Source organism: Xenopus laevis, chromosome 2L (assembly GCF_017654675.1).
Source record: "Xenopus laevis strain J_2021 chromosome 2L, Xenopus_laevis_v10.1, whole genome shotgun sequence".
NCBI lineage: Eukaryota > Metazoa > Chordata > Amphibia > Anura > Pipidae > Xenopus > Xenopus laevis.
The window spans coordinates 41,876,377-41,898,703 of NC_054373.1; the positions used below are offsets into that span (position 1 = coordinate 41,876,377).

The following is a 22,327-nucleotide window of genomic DNA, read 5'->3' on the forward strand; positions in this document are numbered from 1 at the left end:
AGTATGTTAGAGAATGGCCAATTCTAAGTAACTTTTCAATTGTTCTTCAGAATCGGGTTTGTTTAAAAAACAATCCCCCCATGGGTCATATCAGCTGGGCAAATACCCTGCTAGTCCGAAAATGCCTATCAAGCCTTTCCCTTTATTAAAATTCCCTCAGGAAATAATAATACCGATCCAGAGGAAGGCAAAGGAAATTCCAACCAGATTGACTGCCCCGGTGGAGCTGCAAGGAGGTTAAAGTTTAGCACAAAATATTTATTAGACAACCCTTTCTATAATACAGTAAGATATTACATATGTTAGAACACAAATAACTGATTAATAATAATTGCCATTCCCATAAGCTAGCTGATTATCCAGAGAAAGGCAAAAAGGAAACCCTTTATGGAATCGCCACAAAGGGAGGGGGGGGAAGTCTTCCTGGCTTCAGCCTGGCAATATCTTTCTTAAAGGGGAACTATTGCGAAAATGAAAATTTAATATAAGCTTCAGCCTAATGAAATCACCAGACATCATGTCTCTACATGCAGAATTTGTGCAAAAGGCAGTTCTTTTGTTAGCACTGAAATGGGTTATTTGAGTGAGCTCTTAGGACACAGTTGCTTGGATAAAACCCCATTCGTCCGACTCATTTTTACTCCAAAACGTGGATAACAATTTGGCTAAAGGCTGTATAGAGAAAAAAAAGGTGCACCAACCATTATTTAATGTTTATGTGACACTTTTTGAAGTTTAGTGGCATCACATCAAATCTATAAAACTATTGGATACCTTCTGTGAATTTGTTGTACTTGCATAACTTTTACAGTTTGGTCACTGTAAGAAATGTGTACATACCAACATTTTTGTATGCTGCATACAATTTCTTTCCAGCAACTCAGATAAACCATCTGAGTCACAAGTGTTTTTAAATCAGTAGCGTGAAACAAGTCGTTCATGTCCGTGGAGACACCCTACTTCACCCTCATTAATTGGGCTTCTGGTGGGGGGGGGGGAGGAGAGTGATATCACTCCAATTTGCAGTACAGCAGTAAAGGGTGACTGAAGTTGATCAGAGCTCAAGTCACATGGCTGAGGGCACCTGGGAAACAAACAACATATCTAGCCCCATGTGAAATTTCAAAATCAGATTTAAAAACAAATGTTTGCTCTATAAAATGAACTTCAATGCAGGATTTTGCAGGAGGAGTGCTGTTAACTGATGCATTTTTTAAAAAGAATGTTTTCCTGTGACAGAATCCCTTTATAATGAACTGTGTGATTTGCAGTAAAGCATGGAAACGGACTGTAACCTCCCAAAAGTCTCTTTTAAAATGTTTTAAATTACATTTTTTAAGAAGGAAACAAAGTGACTTGGGGTTCGAATTTGTCACGCACTCCCTAGTAACTTTAATCACTTGCCTGCTGGTGATACTCTCCTCTTAAGAATTGTTATCAGTATTTCCCTGCTAAGCAGACTGCTGCTACCTTGTTCAGTGCAGTACACAGTACCCCAAATGTGTGTTTTCCTCTCCTTTAAAGTGCATTTCATTATTGTGCTGTGGCAGTCTACTTTTCAACTAATGCAAGCACAGAAGTGTGAATAGCATTTGTAAAATGCAATAAAATGTTTCCCCAAAGCTGTCCCCCCCCCCCTTTTTTTTTTTTAAACTGAACACTGCACATTATTTTCAGGCAGAATCACAGAGTTTATTTTTTGATGATACAGATCGTTTGCCTTTCAACTGCCCAAGGAAAACAGAATGCTGCAGAAGTGGCCTGCAAGTGCAAGGGGCGATTTCCGCTCACCGTCGAAATAGCAATAGCAGCGCAAGGACAACTGCACTACTGCACACTGTCAATCAAGATATTGGAAGACTACAACATGCTATTTTATTGTCTTAAAATCTCTTAATAAGAGTTTGGAAATTAGTTTTTGTACTAAATGGCAAGTTCCTGAAAGCGCACAGAAAGTCACTCCACACACGTGTAACTTGCTCAACACACATTGGAATTCCATCCAAAGTGAGGAAGGCAGGAAAGTCTGTGCTTTGTAGAAAAAGTAAAAGTCACAGTATTTCCCTTAGGACACAGCAATATTCGTCTTCCTTCATGAAGACTGGCACAATGTTCATTAGAAGTGCGGTCTTCTCTTCCGCCCACTGAATTTGGTGTCAGCACGAACTTCCCTGCGATAAGAAAACAAAAAAGTGAATTGCAGCACAATGTTGAATCTTTCCCCAGGGTTTATTATGATAGATTATATGACAACAACTAATAGTTTGACATTTTACATTCTATTTTTGAAACACAGGCCAGTTACAAAGCTAAATGGACCAATGACCAAAGACTATGTGACCCTTGGATCCCAGAGGCCTCTCTTAGTAGCAGTGAATACAAATGCTGTAATACAGATCACTCAGCTTTAGGAAATAAACGGGAAAAAGTTAAAAACAAAAAAAAAAAACAGAAAACAATAAATAAATTAAGGCCAATTGCAAATTGTCTCAAAACGACTTACTTTCCTTGTCTTCTACGCCTTTCCTTTTTCTCAAGGATCCAGTCTTTGCTTTTCTTCGCAGATTTCCCTCGTGTTAGCTTGAACCTCATCCTGGAGAAACATTAAATGTTCACACTTGACAAGCAGAAAACAGCGTGCTCCAGCACTTGGGTGCTTTTGACAATGTGAGAGGCAGGAAAACGTGCAAGCTACTTGTAGCAAGCATGACTCAAACCTCTTATTTTGTGTGTCTGTCCTGGAGCTGAAAGGGGAGCCTGGCCCTGACAGCACTTTCAGACAGACTAATAAATAAAAGCTTGTGTTGACTACAGAAGCCACTTCCACTGATCGCTGCATTTGAAAGGCACACAGGCAAAAGTCCAAGCCCGATGTTTAATCGGGCTTAATTCCAAGACCGATGTTTTGTCATGATCATTTTGTACATAATAAAGATATGCCTCAGGGACCATTCTAACCTTGTAGGGCGGAATTGAAGCCAGTGACTGTGGATACTTTAATCTGTCCTTCTGGAGGGTTGAATATATTTGTACCGATCCCACTTAAAATACAGATTGTACATGTATGGGATTTATTATCCAGAATGCTCGGGACCAGGGGTTTTCCGAACAACGGATCTTCCATAATTCTACTAGAAAATCTTGTAAACATTAAAGAGACCTAAAGCGTAACTAAAGAAGACTAGAAATGTTGTACATTATGTTTTGGACTGCTCTACCAGCCCAAGGCAACTACAGCCCTTTAGCAGGGAAGATCTGAGTCTCCAAAGATGCCCCAGTAGCTCCCCATCTTCTTTTCTGCTGATTCACTGCACATGCTCTGTGCTGCTGTCACTTACTGAGCTTAGGGACCCACTCACAATATACAGTACACATACAATAGAAATGTCACACTATAAGGCTGATTAGTAATTAATACAGATAATTACTACATGGCAGCACAGAAATCAGTGCAACTTGCATCAGAATTTAATAATCAGCCCTGTAGCATCAGCTTTTATTACAGACCAACCTCATGACCCCTAGTCTTTGCTTCTCAACAGCTGCTCAGAGCCCACTGAGCAAGTGAGTGTCACTGAAACTTTCCAAGATGGTGACCCTCTGTGACAAGTTTGAAGTCCTGGATCATTGCTGCTATTGAAAAGCTGAAAATTTAAGCTGGGGCAATAAGTACATAATATAAAATATGGCATTTTTAGCCATATTAATTGTAAGGATTTAGTTCTCCTTTAAAAAAACCCAATAAGCTGGTTCTGCATCCAATGATGATTGATTATATCTTAGTTTGGATCATGTAGAAGCTACTGTTTTATTATAACAGAAAAGGAAATAATTTTATAAAATTTGGATTATTTGATTATAATGGAGTCTATGGAAGACGGCCTTTCCGTAATTCGGAGCTTTCTGGAAATCAGATTTCCGGAAACGGATCCCATGCCTGCACTAAGGTCAAAAGGCTATTTATTAACACTACTATTATTTTAATAAACCTTTTTGTCAAAGTGGCTGGTGCCATTATTTTGCCTGCTGCCTGAATATTTGACAGTGTAATTTTATATGATCAGTGGATGTTTAGGGGGATAAAAGGGAGATGTTGACGTATTCAAAAACGACTCATCCAGCCCTCATCATTACCTCTGGTTTGTAAAAGCAACATGACGAGATGACTCCTGTTCTGCTGATTCTGTGCCCAGGCCCTGAAAAATAAACATCACTCTGTAGGCAACCACAGTAGCATCATTCTAGTCACTTTCGCAGCTATCCATCATATGACTGACAAAGTCAGAACATCCTTTACTTACACTTATAAATACAATACTCTTTATTATATGATATAATAAGCCATATAGAAGTAGCTGGTAAGACCCTTAGTCAGTAAAAGGCTTACCTTCGGTAAGACTCCTGATACCCCAGCAAACAGGCAAAGGAAGAATCTGAAAACAGAAAATATTTACAGTTAACCAATTCAGCTTCAATAAATGGCCAAAAGGGGCATTTGTTCAGGACCCACCACGACATGGGTGGTCTAACATCAACTACTTCATCTGCAATATCTTTTACATATAGAATCCCCCACAAACTCCTCACACCTAATTCTTATAACCAGTTTTACCTTTCAGGTTCTTTATTTCATAAAGAATTCGGCCGAATTCGATGCAAAAAATGCATATTCAGATTATGGTAAGGAAGGGCTAAAAAGAAGCGCATTTCCTTGTGGTGTGAAAAAAAGTCACATGATTATAAGGTTTCTGATTTGGTTCGACCAGGAACTTGGGTTCAGTTAAATCCAAACCCTGCTGAAGGAGGCTTGGATTCAGCTGAATCCTGAACCTAATCTGAGATTCATTGCATCCATAACATGCAAATATAAATACTTTAATAGCAGTACAATTCCCAAATAATTAGTCCTCGGCCAGTGTTTTTCTAACTCCACCATCTCCCAACAACCTCAGCTGTGCTGTCAGCACTAGCAGGGAAGCTGCTGTTTTGGGGCAGGGACTTCTTATGATGTTCTTGTAATTTACTTGTCTTTTGCTTCTATTTTAGCTATTTATTACATGAAATATATTTAGCAAACATACACATTAATAGAGTAGGTAGCACAAAAAACACATTGCATAAGAAACACTTTGGGATGGTGCCATAAAAAGTAAAAGGTGTATAATTATGTGTGGTAAGCTACAACAAATTCAAATAGAAGCCTGTGAAATGCAACTAGTCATTAGTCTCAACTCAGAGGTATACTTACAACAGTCAGGGTCGATTTAAACTAGTAGCTATTTTTTTATTTTATTTTTATAGCAAATCAAATGTAAATTTTATTATTTTAAACATAAAACATACACAACATAACAAACCACTCATAATCATTGCCTGAATCTTAGGATGGTGTGCAGGTCATTGCCCAGAGTATTAAAAACTACAGTAACATAAAATTATAACGGCATTAAAAATATAGTTTTCCATTTTTTTTTTAAAAGCACAATTTTCCGGTGACACATGTATTTGTACAGAATAGTTAGAACTGTCTCGTAAGCCGTATACTTAATAGAAACTAGTAGCTATTTAAAGTCAAACTAGTTTCCAACCATTTAAAGATACAAGCTGATTAACCTTCTCCTGATGGAAATTGATTCTACTGTGCGTGAATGTGGTAGGGACCTTAGACTGTAAGCACTGGGGCAGGGATATCTTCTATCATCTATATTTTCTGTAGAGCAATGCTTAAATATGTTGGCACTATAGATGATAACAGATAAAATAAAGCTAGGGGTGGATTTTCCAAGAAATTTTTCAGTCAGGGATAACAAACGTCCCTCTTTCAGTCGTACCTAAATCACAGTAGGTCACACTACTACTCACATTGTAGTTTTGATTCATTTTAATGCCCCTTTAAATAATACTTAGCACAGTGAACACCAGTGTGTTGCATATCTGCTATATTTCTTTATTAATCAGCATCACATACACTATAAAAAGTTAGAAGGAAATATAAAATATTCTTGGATCTGTAAGAATTTAATTATGTCAATGTAAAGAAATTGACTCACTTCTTAGCTTTGGCACTGTTGGGATAATCAACAACCATTCCTCCAGTAAAGCCGGCCCTCATTGCCTGAGCTGTCACCAATTCCAGCTGTTAAAAAAAATTAAAAGTTAACAGTATAAAGATTGAATATCTACAGGGCACCTGTATATAGAGGCATTGAAGGGAGACTTCGGGTGGCAAATTTGCCTAAAGTTAGCTTCTATTATGAAGATCAAATAATATGATATAAGACTTTTTCATCAGATACAAGTTAAGTAATTGCTTCACTAACCTGTTGTGCATTTTCTGGATACAACTGAAAAACAGCACGGGAGCCACGAGCCTATCAGACACAACGAGACAAAGAATAAGCAGATTTTTATCACTGGATACCTGACAATAAAGAATTAAATCTGAGCATTAAGGAGGAGTACTATGTCACTTAACATGTACAGACTGCAGGAAAACCATATAAAAAGCTGCACAAGCACTGAAAGGAAGGGAGGACCCAATAACTGGAAACTTGGAGAGCAGCAGGCTCAAACATCTGATTAAGCAAAAATTGTCTACCTTGGGATTGTATTTTTACGTGGAAAATAAGACTGAAACTGTTGAGATGCTACAGGTATAGTATCTATTATATGCAATGCTTGGACCTGGAAAAGGGGGCTTTATATTATTGGGATCACCTTACCTTAGGTCTGCTAAAAATCTGAACATAAAAATAAATTAAGTAATTTAAAGAAATTAAGTAATTTAAAGGGGAACTCCACACAAGCATAGCTTTTTGAAAAGTAAACATAATTTCAAGCAACTTTGCAATATACATCATTTAAAAAATATGCAGACTTTTCATGATTTTTAATGGTTTCTGACAGGTTCCCTAAGCCTAGACCCCTGCCGATCTCTCTGACTACTTTGCTGAGCTGGCTGACTACTGTTCGTTTGCATAAACAGCCAGCTGTCCTCAGCCTGCATCCTCCCTGCACAGGTGCAATGCATTGTGGGTTATGTAGTTCCTGCATGCTGTCTGTAAGCTGTGGAGAAGTTGTAACAATTTGTAACATCAGTGTTTAGTCCCAACTTCCCTGCCAGGATTTTAAATGATGCAGAAAGAGAAGAACTGTTAAACAGTAGGATTCCTGCATAGAAAATGGCATTTATTCATATTTTTTGAAGAAACAGGTAACTGCGATGGATATATTAGGGTTTCTGTGTTATGCTGGCCTTTTTATCAAATTTTGGTTTGAAAGCCAGAGTTCCCCTTTAAGATCTCAGGGATGATGGGTCTCCAACTGTCCTGTTTCTTGGCATTTGTGTTTGTACCAAAAGTTGCTATAGAATCCAATTTAGCAATGTCTCCTGTGATGAAATTACTTGAACTCTCCACATGCATTAATCTCACCAGCAAGAAGAAAGCCCAGAATAACACTATTCCTCAGGAGCACAGCTCTAGGGGCGCAGAACATCATTAGCACTCACCAGAGCAGAATACAGCATGGAGAAGAAGCAATAAAGACGTCGGGGTGGACTGTGAGTCTTCTTATCAGCATTACAAAGCCACTGCAGAGCTGAGATACTAATATGTGGGAGAAACAGTAAAAAATTTACATGGCCTGAAAGATCAACCCTGAAAAAATGGTATTACCACAACTTGCAGTACATATATCCTTAAGATGTACAGCATAAAGTTGTTAAATCCCACTAAAAAAAAGAAAATCAAAAATTTTTGAGGGGCTGAGACTGGCCAAAAAATGTTACACGTTTTGTTTTTAATCGAGATGATCCTGACCATTCTACCACAAAAGGCAGAAGACCATGGGAGTTTCAAAGAGCACCCTAGCTCTCCTTCAAACTCCACTCCTAAACACTTGACTTGACATTATCCATATTAATATAATTTGGATGACAAAATAGAATAATAGATAGAATAATAAGACTGTTCTATATGCCATCTCTGGTATCATTCTTCTAATCAAAAGACCACAACTACAAACATCTTGTACCTGATACAGCCATCAAAAGTTCCAGGGCGGAAGGGAATTCCCTGGCCCATATCCCCACAAATTAAATCTCCTTCCACTTCACGTTCTAATGCCACATCTGTTAAGACAGAAAGCAAAATTTGTTAGAAGGTAATGAAAAAATAAATCATGTGCTCCCAGCTAGTAATTGAAGTGAGTCACCTAACATGGCAGAGCTGATATCGATTCCAACCCAGTGATGTCCCTGTTCAGAGATGTAATCTCCACTCAGACCAGATCCACATCTACAAAAAGGAAAGAGAGTTGTGTCAAAATCTAAGGGAATAAAACTGCTACTGTACTTTACCATACTGTTTAGTGGTTCATGGATATAGTCAAAGCACACCAGATCCATTGAAATACTGTACCCCACATCCAGAAGAAAGCAAGGCTGATCTTCAGGTAAACTCAGGAGTTCCACTGCACGTTCAGACATCTGTGTCTGAATTTCAATCATACGGGAGCTAGTCAAAAGGTAAAAAAAAGAATGTTACTTATGTGGGCTAAGGAAGAAAAAAACAGCAAACTAATATTAGAAACAGAAAAAGAGTTATCTTACTTCTGCGTATATTTTCTTGCCTCGGTTTCATTATAAAACTGTAAAAGAAAAGAAACTGGATTATTTCATTCCCACAATTAGATCTACTGAATAAAGTATTAGTAGACCTGATCACCGTTACACTCTACAACACTTGCAAATTACTATATTCACAATCTTGGCAACATAACTACAAAATTTACTGTGCCAGCCTAGAGGTTTAGCAGCCCTTCTGCAGTAATGATTCTGGCCCTAAGCTCAGGGTTCACTGCAAATCATCAAGCAAATTGCACTCATTTCTGAGATGGATGGATTTCTGCCATGTAATGAGAATTTGAGCTAATTACTAATCACCTTAGTATCTGGACATTTATATTCTATAAAAATAAAAAACAGTATTTTGTGAGTTGGTCCCTAAGCAGTGCAGTGCATGTGCTGTGTATCAGCAGAACATCAAGGATAAACTTCAGTGATAAAGGGCTGTGGTTGCCTTAGGCTGGTAAAGAACCCCAAAACATAATGCACAGCATTTTTAACCTACTTCTTTGTTAAGCTTTAGTTCTCCTTTAACAGCAACGCTGTCACATATAATCTGATTCTGACTGTAGTTCCAAAATTTGAACAGATCACAAATGCAGGGTGAACGTCCTAAAGATCCACCTTTTGTGTATTGCTTCAGCTTAACATTAAAACACAACTGCATTGTTTCCAATTTCACAAGCAACTGGGCACCAATACTCTCAGGAGAAATAACAGTCTGGGTTTTGCATTGTCTGTAATGTGCCTATCTGCACTGGCATGGGAGATAATAGATGGGCAAGTAGCCAGCAGTGTATTTGAGTTTCAGTGGCAGTATGCTATTCCCACAGTGACTTTTCACTGGAAATACATTTGAAGAGTGGTCACTCAAATTGCTCTCCAAACTACTTGTGGGTGCTTGATCAAATGTTATGTGCAGTCTTCAAAAGCACTCCAAAATGTATTTATTGAAACATCGCTCAGGGCCGGAACTAGGGGTAGGCAGTCTAGGCGCGTGCCTAGGGTGCAAAGCTGGGAAGCCCCAGGCACGTACCTTCTCTGCCTCTTACCCCTAGTCCAGTCCCCTTTCTCTTCTCAGACAGCCGGCTGGGACTGTGTGCTCGCGGCTATTAGCGTGAGGGACTGTGCGTTCGCTGTGCTGCGACCGGCCAGGTTGTGTAAATAAGAAGTGTATTATAAAATGCTGTACATAAATTTTGTAATACACCTATTTTTTTCACAAGAAATAATCAGTGTTGCTGGCAGAGTGCTGCATGAGGCAACCTGGCCAGTCACAGCACAGCGAACGCACAGTCCCTCACGCTAATAGCCGAGAGCACACAGTCCTTCCCGGCTGTCTGAGAAGAGAGAGGGGGCAGGACTAGGGGTAGGAGGCAAAGAAGGTACGTGCCTGGGGCCCCCAGCTTTGCACCCTAGGCACGCGCTTAGTCTGCCTACCCCTAGTTCCGGCCCTGATTTATACTCTTATAAACAGTGCTTAATGATGTCATCGGTTTTACTTGGAGCTTAGTGATGTCATTTCTGTTACATGACTCACTGAAACTTGTGTATTATAATAAAGTACCCCCCAAAATATGAGGATATTAGAAGTTACCTCGAGTTCCTCGGTAACTTATAATATCCTTATATCTTACAAGAAGGGTTACTTTATTCACTATATAATTGGTTTCAGTGTTCTACCTGTGCTGAGGCAACCTTAGCCAGCTGGTCAGGGTTGCCAGGTAGGTGTTTTTTCCCCCAGACAAATTAGGCTACTAATTTATAGCCCGGGCTGGTACAAACCAGCCAAGGTACAGATTTGGGCTAATTTTTGGGCCTTTGGTTGGTTTGCACTTTGAAAACCAGACACAGTATTTTCTTGCCCTGAGGTGCCAAGCCTATGTCTCCTAATGCATGTTGGGTAATGTAGTTTTTAACAATTTGCCAACTGCCAAGTTTATTGTAAGACTGCAATACCCAGCATGCATTGGGACTGACTTGTGTAGAAGTCGGGAGTTACCAGATTTTGGTCTCTGTACCCCCAGTCTCCCATTCCTCAAGCATTCTTGCGATTTCTGTTGATTTTCCTCAATTTCAGACAATGTTGGGGCAATAATCTACTGGCCATCAAAACGTCTAACGATTGACCTGTTTTACCGATATTTATTGAAATTGTATGTGTATTAGGGTCTCATGGGACCCCTATACCTCCTGGGCCCCCCTCTGTAGTGACGGCCCCTGGGGATGGGCAAATGTGTCCCATTTTGCTTCATGAAAACATTTACAAAACAGTGAAAATTTGAAAATAGTGTATTTTCACATATAGTCATTTATTTCTAAGGCTTTTTTCCACTGCACATATTGTGCTATTTTTGGGCTACTTTTGAAGTGCCCCTTGGCTAGTTTTGGGCTGGTTTTGTAGCTGACTTTTTTGAAAACTAGACCTGGCAACCCTGCAGCTGGTATGGAATGAGGCTGCACACACATATGAGAACACATAGGGAAATCCTTTTTCCCCATCTTCACACCAATTCTGAACAGTGTTAATGTGTCATAATAAAAAGTATACACTGCCATAAATGTGTAAAACTTTAGTTGGAAGAAACAAGTCAGCAACAAGAGCCTACTGCAAGCTTTAAAGACAAAAAAACTACCGTAACGCGCTTCTCTATCACATGAATGAATTTCAGGGCTCCTCTCACCACCCACTCACCAATTCGGGAGGTCCCGTTTGCTCTGGTCTCCGCACACTGCCAGCCATGTTTGCTCTGGGTAAGGAAAAAAAAATTCACGTGCAAACGGCGCACAGATTCTACGTCACCCGAATGGCAGGCGCGCGCTTCAGTCATTCAGGCGTCGCTTCCGCTTCACGGGACTTCCGGTTCTGAGCGGAGGTCAGACGCTATGTCCTATACAGTAGTATCGTGGTCTGTAAGTTCTCTTTCCTTATCGCGTGTAGTGTGGGGCTTTATTTTGGGGCTAAGTTGTAAAGGCTGTGTGGGGGGGAGAGCTGCAGGAGGAAAACGCTGTGCGCTGGTTGTCCCTGAAACAAATACAGAGTGACTTTCCCTAATGTTTCTCTACCATTGTAACTTTATTATGTACTAATGGGGCCCAGGCTATGGGCTGTTTTGGGTGAGTGCTTTCTGCCTACACTGGTATCCCTGAAACTATACAGGATGACTTAAAAGAGAACTAAAGCTTTACTAAAGAAGTAGCTAGAAATGTTGTACAATATGTTTTGTGCTTCTGTACCAGCCCAAGGCAACCACAGCCCTTTAGCAGTAAAGATCTGTGTCTCCAAAGATGCCCCAGTAGCTCCCTGTCTTCTTTTCTGCTGATTCACTGCACATGCTTCAGGCTGCTGTCACTTATTGAGCTTAGGGACCAACTCAAAATACACAATATGCATAGAATATAAGTCACAATATAAGGCTGCTTAGTAATTAATACAGATAATTACTACATGGCAGCACAGAAACCACTGCAATAAGCATCAGAATTTAATAATCAGCCCTGTAGCATCAGCTTATATTGCAGGCCAACCTCATTTTCTGCTTGATAATTAGTGACAACCCCTAAGCTTAACTTCTCAACAGCTGCTCAGAGCCCACTGAGCATGTGAGTGTCACAGACCCCGTGTGACAAGTTGGCAATCCTGGATCATTGCTGCTATTGACAAGCTGAAACTTTAGGCTGGTGCAATAAGTTTAGTATATAGCATTTTTAGCAATATGAAATTAGCAATATGAAATTTTAGGGTTTAATTCCCCTTTCAACCAATGTTTCTATCTATCTATCTATCTATCTATCTATCTATCTATCTATCTATCTATATATATATGCTGTGAGCTAACAAAGTTCAGACTGAGGGCTATTAGGGGTGAAATTAGAAGAAGAGTGTTTGCTAGCTGCTTTGGTGTCTGTGAAACGTGTGTTCATAATGTATCCCCTTAGGTGTGATGGTTGATGTAGAACAAAAATTGTTTGTGAAACGTTTAACCCTCATATTACATGGTTTCTTTCTTCCACAGACATTTATGGCTGCTTAGGACCCACGACAGGAGGCTTATGTCAGCCTCGCTTTTTACTTTTATTGGAATCAGCAACTCGATTGACTCAATGCTGCAGATGATGAATACATATTGCGACAAGATAGGGAAAAGAGTGTCTGCCTCTGGATTCTGAGCTCTTTGGCACTGAGCCCTGTGGTAATGGCGGAGGTCAGCCGGAGATTGCTCAGCATTTCCAGCCGACAACGTATACCAGAAGCTTTACTTGGTAGATGCAGCGGGGCATCTGCTTTATGCTTTAGCCCCTTGGTGTCCTATAGTACATCGAGCAATTCAAACGACCTTAAATTTAAGGTGGTTCCATATTGCAATGGACTATCAAGCCTTCCCTGCAGTAAGCACAGAGAAAGGAGAATATTGGCAGGAGACCAACTCAGAGGCAGATGTTTATTTGCATGGCGGCCAGCGGAGTGTCCCATAGGTAATGTGGTTCATCCTCGTTTCATTACCTATGGAACAAGCAGCAGAGCCTCATATAAAACCAATGGAACTCATCGCAATGGCAATAATAATCATTCTCAAGAAGGCTCCCTGTTATATAAGAGCCGCACAGCGTATTATGACATCCTTGGCGTAACTGGAAACGCCACCCAAACTCAGATAAAGACTGCGTATTATAAGCAGTCCTTTCGCTACCACCCAGACCGTAATTCTGGAAGTGATGAGGCCACGGATCGTTTTGGGGAGATCAGTGAGGCCTACAGTGTGTTGGGGAGCGTCAGTCTAAGGAAGAAGTATGACCGTGGCATTTTGAGCTGGGAGGATGTTCGCAATGCTGGGAAGCCCAGTGGGAAAGCCAGTAGTCCCAGCAGGAAAGGGACTTCAGCCCAAAGGGAGTCGTCAAGTCGTGCCACTTCAAAAACCCCATCCAAACCAATGTTTGATTTTGATGAATTCTACCAGGCTCATTATGGAGAACAGCTACAAAGGGAACAATTCTGGCGGCAAAGACGAGATCTCATACAAAAGCAAAAGGGTCAGCCAGTTCGGGCTTGGTCATTTCACAAGCTTGGAGAGATGTCCGCTGTGTTGCTTTTGATCTCAGCTGTGGTTCTTCTGGCATCATTTAAGTGACAGGAAAAATACATACAAAAAGCTTGTACCAAATTTGAAGAAACCATCCTTACTGACAGTATTTTCATCTTTTCAGTTTATGCTTTATTTCTACTACTACTTCTGCTAATGGACATTACATAAAATGCCACACAGCTTTATCCCATACACCAGAAAGGCAAATTCCTGCCTTGATACCTGACAAAGGTCTCTACATTGTGACATACCCTTATCTATGAGACTGGGTACATAGGTTAATGGGTATATGTGGCACAAAGTCTATTTCTGGAGTGTTCATAATATATGTAATAATCTCTTCCTGTCTGACATATAGTTCTACACATAAACCTTGCTTAGTATGTGTTCTTTACATGTTTGGACTGCTTTACCATGTTCTTGAAAATGTAGATTTGATTTTGGAGCTCCAATATAGAGTGAATATGTAGCTATGGGAGCTGACGGTGGGCTGCAGATAAGAATGCAATAGTTTAAGGACCCTCAAAGAAGGCATGCTTTAGTGCCAGTGGGAAATCTCATCTCCGACTATAAAGCACCCTGGAAATACCTGCTTCTCTGGAATCACTGTATGTATAACTGTTTACATGCAGCGATCAATTGAAAATTAATTTGTCTGCTGTTTTATCCCCGCGACAGAGCATGGGAGACTAAACACCAAGTGGTTATTGCCTTAAATGTAGGGATGCACCGAATCCACTATTTTGGATTCGGCCGAACCCCCGAATCCTTTGCGAAAGATTTGGCCGAATACCGAACCGAATACCGGGTGGGAAGGAGAAAACATTTTTCACTTTCTTGTTTTCTGACAAAAAGTCACACGATATGCAAATTAGGATTTGGTTCGGCCGGGCAGAAGGATTCGGCCGAATCCTGGATTCGGTGCATCCCTACTTAAAAGTATAGCTTTGTATTTACTTTTTGCTGCTACCTACATACTTATAAAATTATTGTTATGATATCCCCAGGATCATGTTTACCCCCCAAATACTCCATTTTCAGAGGTACAGCTGCCTGTTTTAACAAGGAGCATGGAAGTCAGATTGTTACTGCTTTGCCTTGTGGAAATGCTGAGAAGCCTGCCTTTCTAAACACTTCTTCAGTGTTTCTGGCAATTTTATCAAATGTCATCCTGAGGAAAGTATCCCTTTAACTCCTATGACTTTCTACACAGGCTTGAAAACTGTTATTTTCTGTAAGATGCTAGGACAGGTTCCCACATAGTAAGCGTCAGGACAACAAAAGTCTCTAAAAAGAAAAAGTGGCTTTTATTTCAACCAGCAGCAACAGGTACAGAATAAAGTCAGTTTTTCTTTCCAAACAACAAAAATAGCTTTTAGCAGCAGTCTTGGTTCAATAATAACAAAAAGACAGCCGTTTTACAGACCTTCCACGTGGGTGACTGTGTGTGTCCTTAGCGTCAGGATCCCAGACTCTCTCTCTGTGTCTCTCCCAGTTAGAGCTTCTCGAAGACTGACCAGCCTGGGTTTTAAGGATTACTGATTAGCCACCGGAGGTTCATTAAACCCAGCCGGTAAGCCTGTAGCCCCTCACTCTGCTACAGATGTGTTTCAGTTTTTCCTATGTTTCTATGTTTATTCTGCTCCAAAAAAAGTTTCACGTTCTCTCTAAACTTTTAGATGCTACATCTCAATGGAACCAGAAATTAATTTCTAATTATCTATGTAGCACATGGATTTTATTGTTTTTAAGTTTCCCTCGTGTATGTATATATTAACATAATTGATTATAACTGATGAACTATCGAACTAGTAGAAGGGGGTAAATAAAATGCCAATCAAAACTGCAACTTTTCTATTGCAACGATATTACTTGCAAGGCCCTACCTTTAAAGAGTTGGTTAAATAACAAAATCCTACAGTTTACATGGCCATGTGCTTGTTTACAACACTGTGCCTAAGTAAGCTTATAACTTGGAGGTGATTAGTATGGAACTGGCATCCCTTATGTTATGGCTACAAACATAGCAGATAATAGATCCTTGGACTATTTTAAGTTTGGTTAATGGCTATTAATTCAGTGCTTAGTCGGTTTTTAGCAAACTATGGCCAGAGTGGATCGTTTTTTAAAACTTGAAATTGATAAGTTGGTTGCAGTGCTCATCCGTTATTAACGGAGAGAGGTTGATATATTTCTCTTCATTAGCTGCCCTTCTGTGCACACAGCACTTTAAAATATCAAGCCAATAGTAATGGAATTATATATATATATATACATGTTAATTTATTCTTGGAATAAAAATCTGTGATGGTTACAAAAACTTTAGTTTTATATTTCCATGTGTTCTACATCTATACTTAATGTATAATAGTTTTTTGCATAATGAAAGAAAATGCTATTCTAAACCGCTTTCCAATAGACAGTAATTCAAAAGTCAACCCAATAAGTTTAGAATCCTTCGAAGGAAGCTTTGTTTGAAGTATTTTCACTATATTCACTTTATTTCTACTGATCAAAATATATATCTTCCAGTTTCCCCAGCCACTCAATGCTGAAAAACAACCAGCATTAATCTCTAGTGCGGGCAACTAATCTCCAAATGCTTCCCAATCGGCTAACCTGCAAATTGCCACTAGGGAAACGTGACGTTGTAACTTTCTGAAGGAGACGTCGGGCAACTTTGCGCCACTTATCTTTCCTCAGCTGCAATTCACATGTCAGCCTCTGGGCAAGCATTTTGGAGATTAGTCGCTTATGTTAGAGGAGAGTATACACAGGGTGACTCCTCATTTGTAATTGCCTCAAGGCTACAGCATATAATGATATTCTTGCTCTTACATTGTAGGACCTGTTTAAGGAAGGCGCTTTCCAGTATTCGCACTATAATGGACTTATGCAATGGAAGAACTTAATTGGTCTGCACAGAGCCCTGACATCAACTCAACTGTACACGTGTGGAATGAATAGGAACACCAACTGCAAGCTAGGCCTGATTCCCAAAATCAATGTCCAACTTTTCCCAAAATGTTCTGGAGAGCCTTCCTTAAATAGTGTAGCTTGTTAAAGCAGCAGAATGAGGACTAATTTCGTATTAATAAACCTTAGTTAAAGGAGAACTAAACCCTAAAAATGTATGTTTAAAATGCCATATTTTATATACTGAACTTATTGTAAGAGCCTAAAGTTTCAGCTTCTCAATAGCAGCAATGATCCAGGACTTCAAACTTGTCACAGGAGATCACCATCTTGGAAAGTGTCTGTGACACTCACATGCTCTGAGATCATCTTAGGGGCCATCACAAATTATCAAGCAGAAAATGAGGTTTGTCTGTAATATAAGATGATGCTGCAAGGCTGATAATTGATGCTAGTTGCACTGGTTTCTGAGCTGCCATGTAGTAGTTATCTGTATTATGTACTAATCCGTCTTATATCATGACTTTTCTATTCTGTATATGCAGTATATTGTGAGTGGGTCCCTAAGTTCATTAAGTGACAGCAGCACAGAGCAGGTGCAGTGAATCAGCAGAAAAAAAGATGGGGAGCTACTGGGGCATCTTTGGAGACACAGATCTTCCCTGCTTAAGGGCTGCGGTTGCTTTGAGCTGGTACAGAAGTCCAAAACATAATGTACAACATTTCTAGCTACTTCTTTAGTTAGGCTTTGGTTCTCCTTTAAGAACTGAGATTGCAAAGGCAGGTGCCTGGCTATTTTTGGCCATATTGTGTATCTCCGTAAGCCGTATCCCTGTACCCTGCAGTTTTCTACACACCGGGAGGCCCATTTGTCAACATTCTGATTTTAGTGGTTTTAGAAACCATGAAAAAATGCATTTACTCCTAATGCCAATTTGTTAAAAGATCCCAATATAAAAAGCACAAACGAATAAAAATGCGGAACTATTTAGAATACTATTACAAAAACCCCTGAGGTCCTCGAAACGAAAAAAAAACCTCTGCAAGCTGAAATTAAGAAAGATTTCACAATAGACTCTTATTGACGTCTACAGGACTTTGACAGCTTTTAGATGGCAAAATAATGTATTTGTGTTTTAATAATATTCATGAACTGGTGCAGATTTCGACTAGACTAGACAAGAATGAGGGTATTTGATAACCAAGGTTATGTTTCTAAACCTCCTCTGGGCCTTTGAGGTAAGGGGAGTTACAGCCTTCAGCCCCAGCATGCAGACTACATCAGGAGATCACATTTCTTGTGGTGATTATCCATAAATCAACTAACCTGAAAGGAGGGCACCAGCTGCATCCTTTGGGAAGAAGAAATCATGGCAAAATGTATTTTAATGTTCAATAAACCTCTCTTTCTACAATCAACCTCTCTATGCCTTTTTCCTTGCAGCCCTCTCATTTCTTTACAATGCTCATTTTTCTCTTCTACTTTACCTTTAATTTTCTTGCCTCCCCAATGGAACTTTTTCTGCTCCACTTTACGCTATGCCCACATTTCTTGCTCCCCCCATCTGTGTACTTTTGACTTGTTCTCTTCATCCTCTGCTTATATTTGTCAAACATTTAAACTGAAAGCCTGCACTACTGTTCTGGCACCATAAAATTTGGAGTCTTCTTACTGATGACAGGTTGGCATTTTTGTTCGGTATTCTTTTTTTAAAGGGGAACTATCGCAAAAATTATATAAGCTTCCTCATACTGAAATAAGAAACTTTCTAAATATAATCAATTAAAAATTCTGCATTGTTTCTGAAATAATCAAGTTTATCTTCACTATTCATCTCTCAGCATCTGTTTCTCTTCATGCTGTCTTCATGCAGCTGTTGGGTGCCGGATGAATAATCCAATATATCTTATAGGGAGGGGGGGGGCTTCCTTTCCTAGCAGATGTGTTAGAGCTCACTCAAATAACTGATTCCAGTACAAACAAAATCTAACAAAATAACTGCCTTTTGCACAAATTCTGCATGTAGAGAGGCATGAAGTCTGGTGATTTTAATAGAGTGAGCTCTAATACATCTTCTAGGCAAAAGGAGCCCCCTATAAAATATGTTGGATCATTCATCTGACACCCAATTCCTGAATGAAGACAGAATGAGGACTAACAGAGGACTAAAAGATAAACTTGATTATTTCAGAATTTTTAATTGATTGTATTCAGTAAAAATTTAATTGATTGGATTTATTAAGTTTCTTATTTTAGTATGATGGAGCTTATATTCAATTTTAAGTTTCCCACAATAGTTCCCCTTTAATAAAAAATGTTATTCCATTTTTGAATTACCTGTAACATGTTCCTTCCCCATTAAGTAATTTAACCCAATATATAGATGGACAAATGAGGAAAATCAGGAAAATATATATCACCCCTTCCATTACTGCCATATTTTAAGATCGTAGTTCCTAATTGAATATACTTAATTCTGCTTCTGCCATTTTGTATCGCAGAAAAATGAATATGATCAATGTTTTTTATTAAAAGGGTTGTTCACCTTTAAATGGACTTTAGTATGATGTAGAGAGTGATATTCTAAGATGATTTGCATCTGTGACCCCCATTTTAAAGCAGGAAAGAGCCAAAAGAAAAAGGCAAATAAAAACCTGTTAAAAAATATATATAATGAAGACTAACAGAGATCTCTAACATACTAAAAGTTAACTTAAAGGCAAACCACCCCTTTAGGCCTTAGCTCTTAGTGGGAGTTACATTGTTTTCACTTACTGTAATATTGTATACACTGTTAAATACTGATCCTGTTTTTATAGCATTTGTAGAGTTCTGTGAAGTCTTATTTTTTATTTAATCTTCTCCCAGTTCAATTCTTTTTAAATCCCTAGGTTGGAGCTGTTATATCAACATACCAGAGGGTTGTTAGACCAGTAACGTGTCTAGAATTTTGCTCAGATCTGATGTGAGATGATTTGAGTTTTTTAAATTGCCCACTTTGAAAAAAATTTTTTCTTAATATTATCCCCAGAAAAAAACAGTGTTGAAAGTGGGCACTTTTTGACGTATAAAAGCATCAGTGTAGCATGGAAGTATATATTAGAATTTTGGAAGCGCACATTAATATTCCCAGTAGGGGGGTCTGACAGCCATGCAGACCTACCAATTTTATAGTTCTAGTATGCAGATGGCCACGCAGTACCTCCTAAACATATACTGCTCCCCTAATTTTTCAGTAGAAAAAAGAGACTGTGGTGTTCGATGTGTCTGTTAAAAAGGATGTAAAGTCAAAAAATAAAATCCGATTTTTACTTTCTTTAATGAAAAAGAAATCTTCTCCAGTATACTGTACTCTAATTAAAAAATGTCTTCCGTTTTTATAACAAACTTCACTGTATGCAGTGATATTCCCCCTTCGTTTTACTTGCTCTGACAGCTGCAGACAGTCCCTAACTGCTCTGTAGGGAAACGATTATACTTTCAAATGGCAGGGGGTGCCCCCACCGTACTTCCCTGAACTCAAGCAGCTTTGTTTGTTCCCCCATAAAGCAGCCGGCGACTGTGTAGAGATTTGTATCCGCTGACCCAGTGCAGTCTGCATATTATGATTATTAATCAGTTCATGCTTTAACGGCTTTTATGGCAGATATTATTTGACTTGTGCTGTTTTGATAATTTATGACGATCCCTAAGCTTAGCCTCCCAACTGAAGCCCAGACCACATTGACCATGTGCGTAGTCCTGGTTTTGCAGAGATGTATAACAAATTTACAAGATGATGACCCCCCAGTGGCCATTTTTGAAAGCATAAATCATTTATTCAATTAGGCTTTTGGTGCAGTAGGTTTATGTTAAGTATACAAAATACATCATTTCTAGCATTATTCTATTTTAGAATTTAGTTCCCTTTTAAGACTGTTCAGTGACTATTATGTATGCAGCAAAAACAATGTTAGGGTCAGAAGAGGTGGATCCCGGCCTGTGAAGAATCAGTAGCAGGCTGAGACTCCGATCCTCCGCTGCTGCTCTGCCAATCGAAGTGCTTGCAACTGGAAACATGGCCTCCACTCAGATGCAGACAGACGTGGCAGATTTTGGTGCTAAAACATCAAATTTTGGATTTACCTGCACCAGAGCAGAGGCTATGCTTCCAGTGCAGGCAGAGGGGCAGATTCTTGGCCTGCGTTTCTCCGCCTAAATCCTTCTACTGTATAGGCCAATAACTGCTAAAGTGAATACGTTTCACACTATAGATATGCCGATATTTACCAAATAAAAATATCCCTTTTTTTTTTTTTACTATTTGTCCAGTCCCACAGTTGGGCTTGAGTGGAGCATTTAGCTGAATCTCCGTGTAAGGAATGTTGAATTGTGTAGCAGGGTTATGAGAGAATAGCTGCAGTCTTTGCCTCAAATGAACAGGCTATTAAACAGCCTAATTAGCCATTGAGTGAGTTGTGTAAGTGAGAGCGGCTGGGCTGCAATTAGAGGTAAGGAGAGAGGACCCAGCCCTCCCACAGCGCACAGACCTATTCAGTTCGCTATTCCATCGGACATAATAGTTGTCTGAGCTTTCTTTTTTCCAAAGAAATCAAGCGGAAAGCCAGAATTGGAAACCAGGTTGAGAAAGAAACAGGATTTATTTGTATATATCAGAGGATCATAAAGAGTTACATCAACCAAACTACTGCGCAAACTGAGTGACACGCAGTGCACACGCAGAAAAAAGGAGAGAGGCACCTTAGCACACGCCTGCACCCATACAGCACCCCGCACATACACATCTGTGGGTATCTCTGCTCTCAGGCAAAGTTCCCTGCATACGCGCAATCAAAAAAGTCCCCTACAAACAGGCAGATTTCAGCTCACACAGGAGGAGTCATTACAAAGTCGCAGGCAATACAGTGCATGTACGACCATTCTGCACTGCAACACGTTTCTAACTTCCGATATCTCAAATCACACATTCCATTGCAGTCACATACACAGTCTGGGCTCATAACGCAAACTCCATAGCACCCACTCCCCTCAGCATTCAGGCCCAAGAAGGCATTGGCCCAATAAATAAATATATATATATTGGATTTGGTTTGGCAGATTTATTAAGGGTCAAATTGAAAATTAGAATTTTCAAATTTTTTTATGGTCAAAACTCTCAAATTCGAATTGTGAATTAACCAAACAATTCGAATGTATCATAAGCTGGCCCTTTAAGAACTCTTCTTTGGCTATTCGTCACATAAAACCCGCCAAGTTTATGTATAAGTCAACTGGAGACGTCCAGGGACCAATTTGGACATGTTAGTAGCCTTCCTGACATTCCAGTTTAATCAAATTCGATTCGAGTCTGTAAAATTTGTCCGAGTATTAGATATTCCATTTTTTTTCTTCATAAATAACCTCCCAGTTGAATTTCAAGTGTATTCAAATTTAATAGAGTTTTAAAAAAAATTTGAAATTCGACCTTTAATAAATGTGCTTCTAAGTCATGTGACAACTGAATGTGGCAATTTTTGTTGACACGTTGTGCCCAAAGCTTTTGTGGCAGATTCATTATTTGAGGTGCACACACAGAAGCTGTACCTCCACTGTCACTGTAGTCATAGATACACACATAAACGGGCAATAAACTGCATGTGTTAGGGCGGGCAAGGATTTATGTAGAGCTCACGCAGCACCCAACACAGAAATCACAGTACA

The 22,327-nt window shown here is 39.5% G+C and overlaps 2 protein-coding genes across 4 annotated transcripts; one reads left to right on the forward strand and one right to left on the reverse strand.

Moving 5' to 3' along the window:
• Nucleotides 1–1,670: 1,670 nt before the first annotated feature.
• On the reverse strand, nt 1,671–11,378 carry bud23.L (BUD23, rRNA methyltransferase and ribosome maturation factor L homeolog). The gene is made up of 12 exons (NM_001091900.1): nt 11,322–11,378; nt 8,612–8,649; nt 8,421–8,516; nt 8,215–8,297; nt 8,035–8,131; nt 7,511–7,607; nt 6,321–6,371; nt 6,051–6,136; nt 4,388–4,433; nt 4,135–4,196; nt 2,504–2,593; nt 1,671–2,171 (listed from the first exon to the last, which is right to left on the reverse strand). The coding sequence occupies exons 1-12, from the start codon at nt 11,367–11,369 to the stop codon at nt 2,117–2,119; spliced, it is 849 nt and encodes a 282-aa protein (NP_001085369.1). The 5' UTR covers nt 11,370–11,378; the 3' UTR covers nt 1,671–2,116.
• Nucleotides 11,379–11,401: 23 nt separating this feature from the next.
• Nucleotides 11,402–16,024, forward strand: dnajc30.L (DnaJ heat shock protein family (Hsp40) member C30 L homeolog). Of its 3 annotated transcripts, none has more exons than XM_018246185.2 (2): nt 11,402–11,539; nt 12,643–16,024. In XM_018246185.2, exon 2 carries the CDS (start codon nt 12,823–12,825, stop codon nt 13,753–13,755), a length of 933 nt encoding a protein of 310 aa, XP_018101674.1. In that variant the 5' UTR covers nt 11,402–11,539; nt 12,643–12,822; the 3' UTR covers nt 13,756–16,024. The 3 variants fall into 3 exon arrangements, with proteins under 3 accessions (XP_018101674.1, XP_018101675.1, XP_018101676.1); XM_018246186.2 differs by having other exon boundaries at nt 11,464–11,535; XM_018246187.2 differs by lacking the exon at nt 11,402–11,539 and adding an exon at nt 11,579–11,743.
• The last annotated feature ends 6,303 nt before the right edge of the window (nt 16,025–22,327 follow it).